This window comes from Acanthochromis polyacanthus, chromosome 9, assembly GCF_021347895.1.
Source record: "Acanthochromis polyacanthus isolate Apoly-LR-REF ecotype Palm Island chromosome 9, KAUST_Apoly_ChrSc, whole genome shotgun sequence".
Classification (NCBI taxonomy): Eukaryota; Metazoa; Chordata; class Actinopteri; family Pomacentridae; genus Acanthochromis; species Acanthochromis polyacanthus.
The window spans coordinates 5260055-5279927 of NC_067121.1; the positions used below are offsets into that span (position 1 = coordinate 5260055).

The 19873-nt window shown below is 39.6% G+C and overlaps 2 protein-coding genes across 5 annotated transcripts; one reads left to right on the forward strand and one right to left on the reverse strand.

Moving 5' to 3' along the window:
• Nucleotides 1-121: 121 nt before the first annotated feature.
• LOC110965059 (zinc finger protein 862-like) lies at nt 122-10101 on the reverse strand. 4 transcript variants are annotated; one of them, XM_051953043.1, is made up of 11 exons: nt 9775-10101; nt 7727-8084; nt 5203-5356; nt 4678-4932; nt 4304-4509; nt 3983-4177; nt 3536-3766; nt 2642-2864; nt 2226-2408; nt 1857-2064; nt 122-1656 (listed from the first exon to the last, which is right to left on the reverse strand). In XM_051953043.1, exons 1-11 carry the CDS (start codon nt 9944-9946, stop codon nt 1229-1231), a joined length of 2613 nt encoding a protein of 870 aa, XP_051809003.1. In that variant the 5' UTR covers nt 9947-10101; the 3' UTR covers nt 122-1228. The 4 variants fall into 4 exon arrangements, with proteins under 4 accessions (XP_051809003.1, XP_051809002.1, XP_051809004.1 ...); XM_051953042.1 differs by having other exon boundaries at nt 4678-4971; XM_051953044.1 differs by lacking the exon at nt 9775-10101 and adding an exon at nt 5731-5855 and having other exon boundaries at nt 4678-4971; nt 7515-7861.
• Nucleotides 10102-10814: 713 nt separating this feature from the next.
• On the forward strand, nt 10815-15200 carry LOC110972154 (zinc finger protein 37-like). The gene is made up of 2 exons (XM_022222557.2): nt 10815-11074; nt 13141-15200. Exons 1-2 carry the CDS (start codon nt 11029-11031, stop codon nt 14343-14345), a joined length of 1251 nt encoding a protein of 416 aa, XP_022078249.1. The 5' UTR covers nt 10815-11028; the 3' UTR covers nt 14346-15200.
• Nucleotides 15201-19873: the final 4673 nt, after the last annotated feature.

Sequence of the window (19873 nt, forward strand, 5' to 3'; positions counted from 1 at the left end):
TTATGTAGCCTTATTATAACATTTTTATGAGGAATACAGGAAAACAAAAAGATGTAAATGTTACAGATAAATTAAAAACAAATGTAACTAATAAAACTAACAAAACCTCCAGCAAAATATCTTCAACTTCAACTTCAGCTTTATTGTCATTCAACAATGTACCTAGTACACAGTTAAATGAAATGATGTTTTTCACATCCATTCACAGCGCAGAAATAAAAGTAATACTATAAAAATTTAAGAGTATATATAAGGTAAAAATTAATATAAGATAAATAAAAAAAAGACTAAACTAAATTAAAAACACAAGCATACATCAGGCACAGTCATATTCGCTACTGGGGTGATAATGAGTGAGATTAATGTGGCTGCAGTTTAAGGTATGGAGGTGATGGGTGAAGGTCTATTTGTGTTGTAGCCGCAGGGTGTTCGACAGTCTGACTGCCTGTGGGAAGAAGCTGCCTGATGTGTGGGTTCTGATGCTGTGCAGTGTCTTTCCTGATGGAAGGGCAACAAATCGCATCGTTGTTGCTGATGAGGCCCAGTACTAAGGTGATATCGGCAAACTTGATGACAACATTGGAGAGTCTGTCTCGGCAGCGCAGTTATGGGTGAACAGAGTGAACATAAGGGGGCTGAGCACACATCCCTGGGGGGCACCGGAGCTCAGTGCGATGGTGCTTGACGTTCTGTCACCAACCATATCCAGTGTACCATAAATTATTTATGTATAAATGTCCTATTAACAAATCTTACATGTAGGAAGACAAACTGAAATGTGTCTACTGATATACCTTTAGCAGTGTTATTATCTTTATGGCTAACATGGAGACGTCACAGCTTAAGGTCTTGACTCCATCAGTTCTTTAATCAAGGCAAGAAGAAAAAAACACTGTCATTCAAGAAAAAAGTATTTAATCTGCAGGCTTTTGTATGTATGTATGTATGTATGTATGTATTGTACATGGTTGTCCTCAAGCTGATCAGTATTTATTTGTGATGTAGCCAAGTATCAGACTGCAAGACTGAACTATTTTCTTGATTTACCACTCCTTTAAATGAGTCTGTTCACTTTGGCTCCAGCTTTTCTGTCCTTCCATAGTTGGTTATGTCAAAACAGTGGAAGAAACATTCTTCTTATCAAACTTCTTTGAGTAAAGAAACTTTATTTATACACCACCTATAAAATAGTATAAAAATGGGATAGGCTCCAGCACCCTCCGCGACTCTAATGAGGATAAAGCGGAGTATAGAGAATGGATGGATGGATGTTAATTTCATCGTTTTTACACTCTTCCTCGGCTGCTCGGAGCATCTGGCGGTAGGCCCTCCTGTTCCTGTTGAGGTGCCACATCCTGAATGACAGGTCATAAGGAAATTCCTTGTAGGGTGGCGCCTCCAGGGACAGGGTAATGAGCTCATCCATGGACTCCACCTTGAGGCAGTTCCTAGCAGACGTTTTTATGGCTGTGTACCTACTCACTCCTCTTTCACAGTTGACAGATGTCACTGTCACTGTGAGGACTATCTGCAGTAACTTGGACAGGTTTGGGTAGGCCTCAGAGTTCATACGTACGTAGCTGGTATACAGCTCTTTCATGGTGCTGTACTTTGGGATGACAGGGGACAGAAGCTTCCACTCTGTTTTGGCTGCATCTGCAAATAAATAAGACAGCGTTTTCAATAATATTGATAGGTTTAAATTAATTCTCAAAAACTTTCATCATAAATCCAACAATTCCTTTCTTCAAATTGACAATCAATTTTTATTCAGCTACTAAAAAAATGACAGAAATAGCAACACCAATCAACAGGCATCAAAAATCACAATGACATACGTATATGTGGAGACTTACCAGGATCCACAAGTCTTTCATGTGTCACACGCCCCTTCTTCTTCTGCCGACCATACATCCAGAGCAGCTTATCCAGCTTATCCTTGACATCCTTCTTTGGCAGGTTGAGTGATGGCTGGAAGATGTCAAAGCTGGACATCACATCATGGTCTGGGAAAGTGCTTTGGAGATGGGTCACAAGCATCTCCAAAAACAGATCCACTGCTTCCTGAAAGTACAAATGACACTTATTGATCATTCGAATAGTTCTGGATTCAATGTTGTCATTTCATGTGTTGTGAAACTTTACATTCAGCAAAAAACAACACATTTACATGGTTTAAAACATTTTCATTTCTTTTTGCCAAATGTTTTACTTTACTATTTTACCTTAACTTGTTCACGTTGCTTGGCAGTGTCCTTTATGAAATGGTCCTCCCAGTCCGATTTGCCTGAGCTTGGGGCTGTGGCTGGGAACGTCCCATCCAGCTTCTCCAGGAAGCCACAGGTTCCCTTAACCTCCTTCAGGGCCAGTAGCGACACGACAGCGTTGTCCACTCCATCTTTGAGGTGCTATTGTGTGAAAAATAAATCATTAAAAGTAGGGGGAAAAATCAATATGCGGCCTAGTTACATTTATAGCAGTTAGTTGAATAATGATTTGGTGATGTTCTTTTGTGGTAAGAATGTTGCAATATAATTTGAAAGCCATTTATACATGACTTTGCTTTTTCACTTCAGAAAAGACAGAAATTATCAACTCTTTCATTTTAGAATCAATGTCCAAGGGTAAAATTTTGGCAAACCTGGTAAGTCGGTGTGGCAACTTGCATCAGCTTCGACAGGATCCCCAGAAGACCAACCGCATCTGCCAAGAAGTGGGTCAAGTAGATGAACTTGTAGGATCCCATGTCATTTGCCAGGCCCCTGAGTTTCGCCTTGCCCTCTGTTGTTGCCTTCTCGAGGGCACTAAGCACCGCAGGAATGCAGCCTGCTATCGCCTGGGTGCCATCACACAGGCTGAGCCGTCTGAAACAAATGTCATTTCAATGTCTGAATTTTTCATGCAAAAGGTGTTGCTACTGTTAGATAGTTTTTAAGGTTATTTATTTTAGTAGTCTAAAATATATCTACATAATTTTTTGACCTAATTATTCTGGACATATTTTCTTATTCTCCATAATGTACCTACAAACTTTGGTGTGTCACATGATGATGTTACATACAGATTCCCAGGTAACCTATATAATATAATCTGCATAGTTTCTCTATACTTCACATCATTCCATAAGCCACCTTTCCCTTCCTACACTCCTGGACATATTGTGATTGTGATTATCATTATCATTATATTGTTGTTTACTGTTGCTATTGTTGCTCTACTGTATGATGTATGCTGCTGTAACAAGGGAAATTTCCCTGGACACGGAGAGTAATAAAGGATTATCTTATCTTATATGTCCCACCAACAGGTTTCCACATGAAACACCCGTCAAGAAATAGCAGCAGTTGTGGCAGCCTTCAGCCAAAGTTCTTAGAAAAGTCATCACCTTAATATTTTCACCGTATTTAGAATGCCTTCCTGTTGCTATTTCTTACAGGTTCACACAAAAGTTTTTTGTTTCAAGTGCTAAATCTTGCACATCTTTACTACTGTTAATATGGTTAATAGTTTTTAGTTTTTGAATAAGAATACTTACCTTGTGAAAAATGCCTCTTTGATTTTCTTTGTCTGTCCGGTGTGTAGTTTCTGGCTTTGCTCAATGGTCCTGATGAGTTTGGCAGAGAATTTGACAGCGCTAGCGAAACAGTTGAGGGTTTCGATGTACTTGCCAATGAGCGGCACTTGGTTTGCTGCCTTCTCGGCAGCCAGCTGCAGCCTATGTGCCATACAATGACTGGTGACGAGAAATGGCACTTCCCTCCTGAACCTGTATGAAAATATGAAAATTGTGATCATCATGAATAATACAATTAAGTACGCTTGGTCATGAATGCCTGAAGTTTATATCAACAGCCACAAGGAGGAATCAAATTTGCAATTCAATTTTTTTATTTGCAAAAAAAAAAGTGAAATTAAATTGTAAACATTTCAAAGAGATTCTCTTAAATTGTAAATATTTTAACATGCATTTATAAATACTAACTGTGTGGTGATGCCTTTGTTTACTCCAGTCATGACTGAAGCCCCATCTGTGGCCAAACCAACCATTTTCGATTTGTTTAGACCTTTGGCCTCCAATAGTCGGTGGAGCGTCTTGGCAATGGCATCAGATGTTGTCATCTCCAGCTCTCTCACTCCCAGGAAGCGTACTTTGGGGGTTCCATCGTGACCCAGGTACCTGGAACGAAAAACATAAAGAAAGGTTCAATAATGCGGTAAATGAACTTTAGGATTCACTGGTCAAAACATATTTCAGAAATAAAATATTTTTTTAATTTATATTTTACCCATTTGATATACAAACCTTATGTAAACTATCAAGACTGATTTGTTTGCACAGTCAATAGCCTCGACTGCTTCCAGGGAATACAGCTCTGCCTCTTGCACCTCCATCAGCATTTCCTCCTCTACAACTGCTACCATACATGCTCTCAGGTCCTCAACAGAAGTGTGATGGGTGTAATGGAACGACCCATCTTCTTTCTCCAGGATGCGAAGGCTCTTGGCACCCTGAAATATATCAAAATAACAATACTGGATTTAATATTGTACTGAGTAAAACTATAGTAATATAAGTAGGCGCCCTGAAATGTATTGGTACCTTGTTGAGTCATACTTTTTTACATAATATTCAACAGTGTCTGTGTTGGTTTTTTTTTATCTACAACAAAAACCTACATTTTCTAACTGGAGGTCCACCAGGCTGCCAAACTTGACATTTGGGACGTCTTCTTGAGCCATCCAGAGGGTGGCTTTCATGGCAGCCACAATGCTCTCTTTTGCTTTGTTGTCTGTGGAGGTCCTGGCCTTCAGCATCCTCAGGCTGGCTTGCTTACCACCAGCTGCTAGCTGGTGGTCCTCCGTCTTCTGATGTCTTGTCAAGTCATCTTTCTTGGGCACACTCGCATCCTTCCCCTTGGTAAAGATGTTGTCCTTTTTGGCAGCCAGACAGTCCAAACAGAAGAACAAATTCTGAAAAAATAAAATTTAAAGCTTATTTATTTTTTTTGCAAAGTCCTACATTAGCTGCTAACATGTCTTTTTTTTTTCAGTGCAATTTTTATGTTATGAAAATATCTTGATGTGATGTTTACTTGATCATAAATGCTAGACATTTTCCCTTGTAAAAAGGAATATATTTATTCATTAATTTATTTGTCTTTAATTTAACAATGACTAAAGTTTGAATGTATATCTATTTACCTTTTCTTTATCATACAGAAGCCACTTGTGAGAATCGAACCACTCTGCTTTTATCTGCCGGTTGCTGTCGCGCTCTTTCTGAGTCAGGGCTGTCTTCTTTGTCTTGGCTGGCTCTGACAGCTTGACCTTCTTCGAGGGTGGTTCGACAGTCTCACTGTGTGGATTGAAACGTGAAATGTTTAAGTCTAAGTCCTGAATATAAATATCATCACAAAGTGTCAGTCTATATCATTTTGCTAAACTTTCAGATCCAAATTTAATGTTCTTTTCGTAAAAACAGGCAGTCAGGGGTGAAGTCACATTCCCATGTATATATGCATTTGGCCATTTAAAAACCTGTACCTGAAACATGTTCATGATCAAAACTTTTTGACCCATAAAAATATTCATTTCATGTCCAATTTATCTTCTTTTCCTCCTATGGCCAATTCTTCAACCCTCACTATGAACCATATCTCACAACTGTGGCATAAACTCAACAAAAACCTCCTCTTTCTTTCTCGCTTTTCCTGATCGCAAATGACTTGCCTTGTGGGCACACCTTTCACAGATTTCACGCAGTAAAAATAGCATGCTTTTCTGTGATTGGCCGAGAGCGGGTCATGACCCGGGCGTGTGATCAAGATTCGGGTGGCTCCGACCATTTCCGACACCTGCCGAGAGAAAAAGTTTGTTTTTCTTATATTATCGCTCAGGCGTTTCAAAGAAAAAGTAAGTCAAACCCTTTTTTGTTGCTTTTTATAAGAAAAATAGAGCTCCACTGTGGCTCACACAGTTCAGAATGACTGCGCCATCCAGCAAAACGATGTGCCAATGGTGCTGTGGTGATCGGCTAGCGCAAGCATAGCTTTGTTATTCATAGTGCTAATAATGAAGTAAAAAACAACAAAAAAGACCCTAAATGATACAGAAATCATGTATTTAAATGTATTTGTGCTTTTATTCAGTTTGACTGTCCACTTTGCGCAAGACAGCAAGGTTATAAAAGTTCTACATTTTATATTTACGCATATTATATTTAATTTGTCTATATATACAAATGTTATAAACAAGTAGGCTACTGATATCTCTAAATGAGAGGTTGAGAAAAATCACAATTCAAATTCTTCTAATTATCATTGTTATTGTATTTACACTGCAATAGTCCAAAATTATGTGAAAATACATGTACATAGTTTTAGTGAAATAACATAACCTCTGCCTCATTGCCTCTAGAAACACACTGCGACTCACTGACAGTAAAATAACACATCTCTCTGATGCACTTTAACCTTGACAAAAGAAATACATACAGACACAAAAAGAAGCCTGGCATACTTTATCTTCTCAGCACGCTGTGTGGTTAACTAGCAGCTATAACTGATGAGACGTGTGTTTAGAGTCAGACACACACACAGGATGCTCATTCTACTTAGTCAGTCATCTAGAATACACTGTACACAAATGAATCCCGTGCTGTACACACACACGCTTACAAATAAAAAACTAAATTTAAATAAGATTAAAAAAACAATTTTGACAAAAGGGCACCTTGGGCATCAAGAGGCAAAAGGGGAAGGCGCTTCAGCCCCCCCGCAAATCACACTGCATACATATTCACTCAGAAATATTAGGAACTATCTCATGACTGCAAGAAAAGATGTCACAAGTGCAAGATATCACACTATCTCATAGATAGATACATAATGTACGATACACTGATGGTTAGTTGTTGGAACAGTTCAGAACTTACTCATCAGTACACCCAATGGTAAACATGAAAAACAGACTTAATAATTTAAAATAATAATTCAGTGAATTCCATTCTTCACAACATAAACAAATACAGGCTACAAAAACATGATTTGTGTTGCAACACAGTGTACCTCACTGACGTTCACATTTATTATGAGCCAAGACTTTAAACATTTCATTTTCTAAGATAATTCATGGTCAAGCTTGGCTCCCACAGGTGTGTCAGGAGTATGACTTCTCACCTGTGTGACTTCTTTTGTGAACAGTCAAATTACTACGTTGAATGAAACTTTTGCCACATATTTCACAAAAATACGGCCTCTCGCCCGTATGAGTTCTCATGTGCGTTTTCAGTGTTGACATGACTTTAAATCGCCTCTCACAGATGCTGCAGGCATAAGGTTTCTCACCTGTGTGAGATCTTGTGTGTACTTTCAGTGTTGATGCATCTTTAAATAATTTCCCACAACTGTTGCAGGAGTAAGGCCTCTCACCTGTGTGGGTTCTCATGTGGACCAGCAATTTATCGCTACTTCTGAATCTTTTCCCACATGCATTGCAAGCATACGGCTTCTCACCTGTGTGGATTCTGTGATGTCTCTTCATTTGGTAATTATCCTTAAAGGCTTTTCCACAAACATCACAGTTTATAGATTTTTTCCCTATGTAACTATTACCATGACTCTGTAAAACTGGACAGTTGTCTGCATTGGTAATATCGCTGCCGTTTCTGTCAAGCCTCATCTTTGGCATCAGTGCTGCATTTCTTGTTGATTCAAAGTCTATATACCTGCTTCCTTCCGGACCTCGGCTCTCAGCTACAGGAGAGTTGTGAGAAAGGAGCTGGTTATTGTTTGGTTCTGGTGCACTGTGGTCCTCATACGTAGGAGTCACCATAGAGAAATCCGTCTCCTGCTGTAGTACAAGCTGCTCTTGCTCCAGACTGGTGCAGAGTTCCTTCTGTTCCTCTTCAATCTTTAAAACCTTGAGGTCCTCCTGGTGCACACTGATGCAGGGTTCCTCCTGTTCCTTTTTAATTTGTGAATGAACTGGCTCCTCCTGGTCCAGACTGGAGTTCCTCTCCTGGTTACAGAGCTGCTGAACAGCGACATTCTTCTCCTCCATACATACATGTTTCTGTGGGGGCTCTGAAGAAATTAAAGGACAAAAGAAACAAGTTACTAATGTGATGAAAGTAAAACACACATCCAAGCAAATCCTTTCAGTTCAAACCATAAAGAAGGTTTGACAATATGAATATGTCAATCAGATTTATGAGCAAAATTTAAAGTGTGGAAATAAGGAAAATCATACGAAAGCCATGTTGACTACTTCTATGTTTTACATCGTTGCAATCAACAACAGCTTTGACCAAACAAGAATTCTTTGCAACCAATCAATAGTCATTCAGACAATAGCTCCTCAGAGCATGACTAACTGCCTAACTGGACCTGGATAATATTGCTAAATGGCGTGATATAATGTTTCAATTACTTCATTTCAGTAACTCCATATATTTTTTGTTGAACTATCAGGAGAAAAAAGGTTTGACTTAAATTGAAAGCCTTTGACCAATAATCAAGATACACAGGTACCAATTTCACTGTCAACATAACAAGCATAAGAATAAATTTACACACATAAATAACAAACTTTGTATTATCGTTGTGTGCTTTCATGGCAACCTGCGCCCAATGTAGTTCTAAAGAACTATAGAATTGTTAACAACTTTGTTTTTGCAGCTCATAAAGCCTCTACCACTAAAACATATCGTCTTTATTTTATTCACACAAAACCTTCCACAGTTCTTTTATCGAAAATATAGAGTGTTCATCTCTTAAATACTTCCCTCTATCCCCTTCTGTCAAACGAAAAGTGACTCCAAACAGCTAATACGGCTTTTGGTCAAGTGTCGCCTCAGTCTCACCAGCTGTTCCGCCAACCAACCTGTCATTCATTTCTGAAGTCATCTGCTTAGTGAAAAAAGAAACTACCTGTTGTGGCTTCTGGCTGCTCTGATGTGCTCCTGTACTCCATTGTGGCCCAAAAATAACACTAATACAGTCTATACTTATAAAAAGTAATTGTTCAAACTCACAATTATGAACAGATGTATCATCAGTTTATTTATCTTCTGGAGTTCATCAATATTAACAAAGAGCAAAGTCTTTCCAATAATCCGCCACAGTAAAAAAAAAAAAAAGACCTCCTGTATGTGCCACACCTGTGTACAATTAGTGTGGCCATTAAGTACACAGGTAACTAGGTCACAGCACAACTTACTGGTTGCCCATTGAAATGGCTACAACATTATTAATACCAGCATTTTAAAAACAAAGACAAAAAAATCATTGTAGCAATTACACTTCCAGCTTAACAAGTCAACCCTTTTGTTGATTTGCCTGTCTCTCTTTAAGCTTATGCAAATAATGTAATTGCCTGAAAGGAGGGATGAAGTTGTACTGAGCTGAACTAAGTTATGGCACAAAAACATTCACATCCTCTTGCAGTTTACAGCATTTTATCACCAACTTATCATTAAATTGGTTCTCTTTTAACCAAGTGGTTCAAACTCCATTCCTTACCTTTAATTTAAGTCTTGATCAAAGGTAACGTTGTCCAAAATGACAAATAATCACAGTCTGGATCCCAGAAACACCACAAATACAGTTAGCTTTAGCTAGTTAGCCCCGTTAGCATGCTAGCAGTCGGCTATCAGTTTGTGTGGTCTCTGTTAGCTCACAGCTACATGTCACGTTTCTAAACTCTGCTTTAATCTTCCAGTTCAGTCAGTTTCTCTGGTATCTTCTACATCCAGACCATCACAGTTTTACATACCTGGTATTTGTAAGGTGATCTGTGGTTTCCAGATGTTATCCAGCAGTCTGCGCTGACGGTCGATCTCCTCCTCGTACCGGACGATGGTTTTTTCAAACTCTGTGAATATTTCTTCAGCAGCAGCAGTTAGTCTCTCGCTGATCACCTCTCTCAGATACTGAACTGAAGACATTCTTAGCTCAGCTGCGAACAACACAACCTCCTACAAAAACTACCACTCTTCTGCAAAACTGGGGCTCTAACTTTGTCCTGGAACTGTGGCCGCAAACAAAACAAAAGAAAACCAAACCTGACAACTCTTCCGGGTGCCTTCTTCTTCGTCATATTCTAATAACGTTTGCGGCAGATTGAACGCAGCGGAGGCGCTCTGCTGACTCCGATTGGTCATTAGTAGAATTCCATATGCATCGTTAAATCCTTATGTAGAGGCCAAAAACTCAGTTTGATTTTTGTAAATTCAAAGCTTCCAGATTCCTTCTTCTTCCTTGTGTTCTTTATATTATATAACAGACCACGACCAGACTCTTCAACTTGCCATGATATCCAGAAAGATTGCAACACTTTGTAATATATTCTATCTTGTTTCTGTGGATATATACAGAGTATATCTCCATAAAGGTGGGATGTATTAATAGGATCTCACTACATAAATGATTTGTGATACAACTGATATGGCTGGTTACACTAGCAGCTGGAATGTGAAGATATTTTGCTTTAAATTTTATTATAATTCTTGCAACATGTGTGTTATTACACGAATTTTATTATTTATCCCAATAAACACGAATATTTTTGGTAAAATTCTACATAACTGAAGTTTACGTAATATTCATCCAGACAGGTTTGCAGAGTTGTATCTGTTTTATATTGTCACTATAACCTTGTTGTTATTCAGAAAATTTCCTGATCTGTACATGTGTTTTATCATGGATTCATACTTAATCATTGTTGTATAACAAAGGTTATTTTTTTTCTTATTTTCCGAAAAGAGAATTCAAAAGATGAGCAAGGCGACACCACAGATGACCAGTTCCCCTCCGGAACTTCACAATGTGACACCGGCGGAAGTAAACAACGACGGGGCGCTAGGTTTGTTAGCTTTACTGATGTTTGGAAGTTTTTAAAGACGACTGTGTTGTCTCGCAGGTAATATTTCAGGAGTTTAGGTAGTAATGTCGTCAGTTCAACATTTAGGTGACAAACGAGACACAAACCGCTGCTGCTGAAAAAAACATCGTCCAGTACGAAGAAGAGATGGATCATAACATCTGGAAACCACAGCTAGCATTACACACAGCAGGTATGTAAAACTGTGATGATCCAAACGAACTAACTGATTAATATGATCCATGTAGGACCCTAATCAGAGCTGCGAGTTACACCAACTGCAACAAAATACATCTGTGAACATATGACATTAAACCCATTCACGTTCCCCTCAGACTGCTGTGGGTAACAGAAGTTGTGGTGTGTTGACAAATACTGATCATCTGCCAAAAACTGATTGTGTACTTCATGTTAAAGCTGTATTGTTTAGTTTATATACGGCTGTGGTCACAGGTAAAGAGCGTCTTTCCTGAAACTTCAGCGTTATCTCAGTTTATAGTGTAGTCAGGATGGACATTTACGATTATTCAAGGCAATACTATTCTATGTTATCCCATTTTTAACCCATAGTATCCTTCCTTAGCATGTAATTAGCATCACTTATTTAAAAAATGAAGCCCTTACGTCTCTTGCGATCATCCTGTCCTGGAAGTCCTTTATGCCTGCAGCCATCAGGTACCACATCACCATGTGATATTTCAGTTTTTCTTTTTTAATAAACTTGCAAACATTTCTGCATTTCTGTTTTTTTTTCTGTCAAGATGGGGTGCTGAGTGTACATTAATGAGAAATAAAACAAACTTTTTTAATTTTGGCAAATGGCTGCAATGACACACCCATTCTCTATACACCGCTTTATCCTCACTAGGGTCGCTGGAGTCTATCCCAACTGACTTGGGCGAAGGCAGGGGACACCCTGGACAGGTTGCCAGTCTGTCACAGGGCTACATACACAGACGAACAATCACACTTGCATTCACACCTATGGGCATTTTAGAGTACTCAATTAACCTCAGCATGTTTTTGGACTGTGGTGGGAGGAAACCCACGCATGCACAGGGAGAACATGCAAACTCCATGCAGAAAGATCCCAGGCCCACCCCGGGATTCAAACCAGGGATCTTCTTGCTGCAAGGCGAAAGTGCTAACCACTACTCCACTGAACAGCCCTGCAATGACACAGAGAGTGAAAAATTTCAAGGGGTCTGGATACTTTCCGTACCCACTGTATGTTTTGTCTTCAGGTGATCATTCACTGCGTTGCTCTGGTCTTCCATCAAAACAGCAGGTAACCAATGACCGCAGCCAAAAACAAATGAAGTCATGACACAACTACACAGCGAAAGTAAAGAAAAACTATTGTTCTATTAAACTGAAGTTTAAAAACTTGCAAAATGTTGCAAACATCAATTTTACAAAAAGAAGGTATTTTTCAATAGACAGAGTTTTCAGTTTCAACATCTCTGCTATTTTCATGATATTTTCATATGAAAACAGAGTTGAAATGACTTACATGAAATCATATTAAGTTTTTATTTGCATTTTACTAGGTTTGGACATCCTTGAAAAATTTCAGTTGCACTAGCCTAATACTGTGTTGGCCCCCTTTATGCTGCTAAAACTCCTCTGACCCAGTAGAGTAAAGAACCCCTGGGGATGTCCTGGGGCACCGGGATGGTGGCAGTGATTTCTGTGGGTCCTGTAGGTTGCAGGGTGGGACCTACCTAGATCAGGCTTATCCTGGAACATCCCACAGATGTAAGATAATGAAAGAATTTAAATCACTAAGTAAAATAATTAAAGTACCAACAATACTGAACCCTACATGCTATGCATCCTGGTGTTACAGAGTGATTCTTCTCCAGCCTCATGAACAATCTTAATTGAATGCAGACAACAGGATTGAAGCCTTTATCTTGACCAAATTACAGACACCAACCCTACAACAGCAAAGGTTTATTTTGTTCTGTCATCAATTCAAGTCATGGAGATACCATTAGTCAGCAACACCTGCCTTGACCTACTGTTTCAAATGACCACAGTGGCCGTCAAGCCAGACTTAAAGGGCAAGCTGCTGCCTGTTTCATACAGAGTTTTGCTAATAAAGGTGTCAGAAATTAAGAGTCACTCAAACAGGTGCTGTCAGATAATTTGTTGTACATTATTTACACATGTTGCTATTGGTTTTAACTTGTATGTATGTACTCAATTGCAGATCTCCATGACTGACCGTTTTCTTGTGTCCTTTTGTCCCTCGAGACCTTCCACAGGAACATGTCTCTAAGGAGGAGGAGGTTCTTGCTGACCAGCATCACTGTGACCTGGAGAGGAACTCCAGTCTGGACCAGGGGGACCCAGAACCTTCACAAATTAAAGACGAACAGGAGGAACTCTGCATCAGCTTTAACCGAGAGGACCTAGAGCATTCGCAGATTAAAGAGGAACAGGAGAAACATTGTTCCAGTGTAGAGCAGGAGGACCCAGAGCCTCTGTGGATTAAAGAAGAACAGAAGGAATTCTGCACCAGCCTGGAGCCGGAGGATCCAGAGCCTCTTTGTATTAAAGACGAACAGGAGGCACATTGCAGCAGTCTCGAGCAAGAGGACCTAGAGATTCCACAGATTAAAGAGGAACAGGAGGAGCTTTGTATTGGTCAGGAAGGAGAGCTGTTTGTTGTGAAGCTGGAGACTGATACCTTCATGGTGACTCCTATTTATGAGGAAAGTGACCACAGTGAACCAGAACCAAACAGTGACCAGCTCCCTTCTTACATCTGTCCTTTAGGTCAGAGCCCAGATGAAGAAGGAAGCAAGCATGTAGATAATTTTCCCGTGTCAGAGACTCACTGTGGTACTGTTGCAGGCGAAAAGAAAGTAAAATGTGATATTTGTGGAAAAGCTTTTAAGGATAGTTACCAAATGAAGAATCATTATAGAGTTCATACAGGTGAGAAACCATATGATTGTGAAATATGTGGCAAAAGCTTCAGTCGAAGTCGAAGTTTGTTGCACCACATGAGAACTCATTCAGGTGAGAAGCGATATTCTTGTGAAACATGTGGGAAAAGTTTCCGCCTAAGTTCTAATTTGTTGTGCCACAGGAGAACTCACACAGGTGAGAAGCGGTATTCTTGTGAAACATGTGGGAAAAGTTTCCGTCAACGAGGACATTTGCTGTGCCACATGAGAACTCACACTGGTGAGAAACGATATTCTTGTACTGCATGCGGCAAAAGTTTCAGTCAAAGTGGTAATTTGTTACTCCACATGAGAACTCACACAGGAGAGAAGCCATATTCTTGTGAAACTTGTGGGAGAAGTTTCAGTCGAAGTGATAATTTGACAGTTCACATGAGAACTCACACAGGTGAGAAACCTTACCTCTGTCACACCTGTGGGGACAGATTTACTCACACATCAATATTAAAAAGTCACATGAAAAAGCACACAAGTGAGAAACCTTAGGAAATATTTATCAGACCTTAAAAAACAAATGCAGCAGACCACTCAGGTGAGAAGCTGTCATCTTGCAAAACATCTGTGAGAAGTTTCAGGTGAAGTGGTAATCTGGCTGTCCGACTCCCATGGCTGAGAAGTCGTAGCTCTGAGACATGCTTGGAGAAAAATGGAACAACTTTCTCTCCTTCTTTGTTGGTACAATAAATGACACGTGGGTCAATATGACAAGAATATTTATTTGAATTTAGTAAGAACTCTTCAGAGGTTTTTGTGTTTTTATCATTTAATTTTGTGCATCTACTTTGCTGTATTACACAGGTAAATATTAGACTCTGCAGTGAAGTTAGATTCACTTGAGAGCTGTCATTTTTGTACTTATACATGAAACTGTATATGGAAAAACATCTCCTCTTTGACTGCCAAAAAAAATCTGTTTTAGTTGAAGATGTAATTGAAAGTTAACCCACTGTCTCTGCTGGTGTCACGTTGACATGTCTTCCTACCAGCCCTGTCTGAAAACAGTGAACTGGATGAGAGTTCAGAGCAAAGCTCGGCTCTGAGGTGCTGTACTCATACCACTGCAGTTCAAACTATGAAGCTTCAGCTTACCTTTGATTGTGACTGTTGTCTGTGGAAAGTTCTGTTGTAGAAGTGAAAGGAGATTTTGTTGTAGATTTTAAAAATGACAGTGAATGAACTAACCCTGCTTTGTTCCGATGTTTCTTCTTGTTGCCAACACAATCAATAACTGCTTTTCTCATCAATGAGTCTTTGACACTCCAATATTGTCTCTGTTGCTTTTTAAGGAAATTTAATGTATTATATCATTTGTAGACTAGAAATAAAATTTTAATGCTGTGATTTAAAGGGGAAATGGAGACTTATTGACATAAATGTCATTTTATAATCTCAGTGTTTGATCATTTACAAAAAAAAAAGACTTATGTCTGTGAATTCTCTGTCATCCAGGTCATGGTAAGTGTTCCAGTAAAAGGAAGTGAACTTGTTTTTGGTTTCACCTCTCATCCAAATGACGGTACAGCATAAATGAAGCGCATGCATCTAAAGTAGAAGGAACACTCTGAAAACAACGACCCCAGTCTGAACAGAGAAGACAGACGCATTGAGAGAGCAGTGATTAAGCCATCTCTGAACAGTAGAAGTGGGCAACAGCAACACCTGCAGCTAAAAATCAGACATTTAAGGTCAGGTTCTGTGCTCTGTGAATATTTCCTCAGCAGCAGCAGTTAGTCGCTCGTTGATCAATTCTATGTGATTCTGCACTAAAGACTTTGTTAATTCAACTATTGACAACTTGACCATCTTTAAAAACTTCCACACATCAGAAAAGTAAATGCTGCTGGAGCTTTAACTTCATTTCTTCTGGGTGTCCTCTTCTTTGTCATCTTCTAATAGTTTACAGTGGAGGCGTGTTGCTGCCCTCCACAGGTCACTTTTAGAATTCTTTTACATAAGATAAATCTTTCTGTAGTCCAATTCAATTTTTGTTTGATCAAAGTCCATCACAAAACAGTGACCTGCAACATTAAAACACTTCTTGCATTTTATGTCACAACAATCAATTTATCCATCAGTTTGAACAAGAAGCATTGAAAGAAATATTCTTTGTATCGATGTTCTTTGATAACAGTAAGTTTGTTTATGAAGCCTCTTTTACAAAACCAAATCGCACATCTTCCACAATTTGTTAGTCAGCTCTAAAATTTGAAACGGCAAGTGGATTTAAAAATGTCGAAGCAACACTCTCTCAACAGCAAGAAAAGACTGCAGTTGGCAGGGAGCATTAGAAGGTTTCTGTTACAACCTCCAATCAGAATTCAGGTCTGACTGAGGCAGAGTAAATTAAAAATGAAAAAAAAAAACGGGAACATACTGTATCAGAATATGACCTGAAATGACAGAATATGCTACTGACATTGGGTACATCGTATTTTAAAATAAAGTTTATACACAAAAAAAATAGAAGTGAAGAAATAAATGTTTGTGTCCACCTTTGATAAACTGCTTATTTACAGCATAAGAGTGATGCAGATACTTGCTGATTTGTACGAGTGAAGATGTTTGATGTGACGCATTCTGCATGTTGCTACATTTGACGCTTAGCTTTAAAGGTCACATTATACAGATTTTTTTACCTGTGTGCGATCCAAAAGTTAAGACTGTGCCTATAAAAAACAAAAAACTATGAGTCAACTTCAATGTTAGCTTGTTCTTTGTATGTATCATCTAGCTAATCATACATGTATCCAACGGTGTGTTATATGTTCCTTGTTCCCCACCCCACTCTTCTCCCATCCCTCCCCCTTTCCACCCTTCTACCTCTCTACCTTTTCTGTCCCCTAACCCGCCCGGCCAGCAGCAGATGGGTCCCCCCACATATAGAGTCGGGTTCTGCTCGAGGTTTCTTTTTTTCTTGCCACTGTCGCCTTAGGGCTTGCTCTGGGGGTCAGGCATATGGGTTCTGTAAAGCGTCTTGAGACAATTTGACTGTAATTGGCGGTATACAAATAAATAGAATTGAATTGAATTGAACTTTATTTATATTTGGCCGCCATCCCCATCAAAGTAGTCTCCTTGTGCAGCAATACACCGCTCCCATCGCTCCTGCCATGTTTGAAATGCTCTCTGGAAGTCCCGCTGCTTAAGTGTGTCCAGCACCAACTGTGACGCATTCTGAATCTCCTCCACCGTTTCACAATGGTAACATTTCAACTTCAACTTCATTTTGGGAAAGAGAAAGAAGTCACAGGGAGCCAAATCTGGCGAGTAGGGTGGGTGGGGAATGATGATTGTGTTGGTGTTGGCAAACAAGTCCTGCGTTTCCAAACCCCTGTGAGCGGGCGTGCTATCATGGTGGAGCACCCAGTTACCATCGTGCCACAGTTTAGGTCGTTTCTGGCGAATGCTCTCCCTCAGATGCCTCAGGATGTTACAGTAGATCTCGGCACTGACAGTCTGAGTGTGCGGGACGAACTCACGGTGCACAACTCCATGAATGTCGAAGAAGACCACAAGCATGTTCTTTGTCGTACTCTTGACCTGACGTGCCTTCTTCGGTCTCGGAGACTGCTGTTTGGTTTCTGTGTTGTAGTCATAGACCCAAATCTCTTCACCAGTGATAATCCTCGACGTGAAGGTTGGGTCATCCTGGGCCTGTTGACGGAGATCGTCGCACACTTTTACACGCTGCTGTTTCTGCTCAGGAGTTAGGAGCCTGGGCACAAACTTGGCAGCAACACGGTGCAAGTTCAAATTGGACGTTAGGATTGCCTGAACTGTTCCAAAGGACATGTTGACCATGTAAGCAATTTCCTTTATGGTGAGCCGACGATCCTGACACACAATTTGTTCAATCTCTTGGACATTTTCAGGAGTCGTACTCGTAGACGGTCGCCCTGGCCTATCGTCATCATCCAGTGAAGTTCTGCCCATCTTGAAACGTGAATGCCAGACAAAACATCTGGACCGGCTCATCGCTTCCTTGCCGTAGGCTTTCTGAAGTATCTTGAGAGTCTCCTTTGCCGATTTCCCGAGTTTGACACAATGTTGTATTTTTGCTCTCTGCTCAAGTTTGAGGTCCAGGTCACCAGTGGGCACCTGCAAAGGGTCACACGGATGAAAATCACTGCTCGTATTTGTTGCATGTGCGTGACTGTTCTGGGCTCCGTCTGTTTGCAGCAGAGATGGTTTCAGAACTTTTTGATCACACTTTGTGCTGTGATTCTCTGAAAATGTGTCTAAAGTATTATTGTGACTGCTGCTACTGTGATGTCTTCTCTTTGGTCTCAACACTGCATTTCTGGCTGATCCTGAGTCTACATGTTTGCTTTCTTCTTGATCTGGGCTTTGAGCTACAGGTAGGTTGTGAGGGAGGAACTGGTCATTGTTTGATTCTGGTTCACTGTGGTCTTTTTCTTCATAAGTAGGAGTTACTATTAGCATATCAATCTCATGTTTCAGTGCAAGCTGCTCTCCTTCCTGACTGGTGCAGAGTTTCTCTTGTTCCTCTTTAATGTCTAGAGACCCTGGGTTCTCCTTATCAAAGCTGATGATGAGTTCTTCCTGTTCCTCTTTAATCCCTGGAGGTTCTGGGTCCCCTTGGTCCGGACTGGAGTTCCTCTCCTGGTTACAGAGCTGCTGGTCAACGAAAACCTCCTCCTCCTTACAAACACATTGCTCTGGGAGGCCTGGAGGGACAAAAACACATAGAAAAGGTTGTTAATGTATTTAGTAAAGACACACACCCAAGCAAATATATTCTAATTCTAAATATTAGCAAGGTTCTACAATGCAAGATTTAAAATGTGCCAATGTGACAAATTATTTGGGGGCCCAGGTGTGACTGACTTTTAGTCTGTGCTGATTGTCAGTGTTAACAGTTAAATCACAAAGAGCAAGTCAAACCAGCTGTCCTTAACTAACAATGATTCTACCCATAAGAGCTGTGTTTAGTTTAGGATAAAGGAAAAAGCATCTTGATGGAGAAACAGATCTTGACACCGTAATGTGCAGAAGAGAAGGCAGCTTTTTCTAAATTCAAACCAGAATTTCTTCTATTGAAGGAAAATGGTCTACAAATAAAAATGACTGCATTTTTTGTTTGCCAAGAGGTTCTGATCATTGATCCAAGCTTTGCTCCACATTAATCAATGTTTCAGTTTGTCTCATAAGTCTCTCCTTTTCTCCTTCAACTTCAACAGAGGAAGCAAAATCCAAATCAGGTAAGAACACAAAGAGATCTGAAAGTATCAACATTAAATAAATTAATTTAATTGGGGATTCAGAACAGATAAATTTTTAAAATTGCTCTCTCATTTTAAAAGTCTTCAATTAATCCACAGACCACAAGCTGTTTACAGGGAACTCATGAAACACAGAGAAATGAAATATGAAAAATAAATTAAATGCAAAGAATCATCTTCTTTGTTTACTTTTATTTGCTCAAATCTTATTGTTCAGTTTCTACAATAATCCTCTAGTTCAGTCAGTTCCCTCTGTTGTTCTATACATAATGCCCAATTAATGCAGAATATTTCTACTTCAAAAAGACATTTTTGTGTAATTTCTTTCTGCAGCTGTGGCCACCCAACAACCAATAGTGGAGATTGTTAGCAAGCTGTGTGAGTTACATCCAGTAACTTATAGTTACATCCAGTAACTACCATGCTTCTGACAGAACTTTTTTAAGGGACCATTTATTTCCACACAGATGTATTTTACCAGCACAACCACTCACATACAACCAAGTAACTCTGACCATCGAGAAAATGTTCAGGCTGATTTTGCAGCAATTTGACTATGTCCTATTATTGTCATTGAAATGTACAAACACCTGTTTGTTTTTTAACTGTAAGCCAAGAGTGTCTTTGCACAGGGTTTTATTGTTAAAGTAATTTAGGTTTAGCTGTGATTTAGCTGAAGTTCTTGAAGATGAAAAGTAGAGAAGAAAAACAACTTTGTGGAGCTCCAGAAAAAAGTGGAACAAAACGCAAACAATGTAAGACTGACCGAGG

Coding starts and splice junctions, on each gene's coding strand:
- LOC110965059 (XM_051953042.1), bottom strand. CDS start 9,946: ATGTCTTCAGTTCAGTATCTGAGAGAGGTGATCAGCGAGAGACTAACT. Junction 2,065..2,225: donor AGCAACGTGAACAAGTTAAG/GTAAAATAGTAA, acceptor TTGTACTTTCAG/GAAGCAGTGGATCTGTTTTT. Junction 1,657..1,856: donor TGAAAGACTTGTGGATCCTG/GTAAGTCTCCAC, acceptor ATTTATTTGCAG/ATGCAGCCAAAACAGAGTGG.
- LOC110972154 (XM_022222557.2), top strand. CDS start 11,029: ATGGATCATAACATCTGGAAACCACAGCTAGCATTACACACAGCAG. Junction 11,075..13,140: donor GCTAGCATTACACACAGCAG/GTATGTAAAACT, acceptor TTGTCCCTCGAG/ACCTTCCACAGGAACATGTC.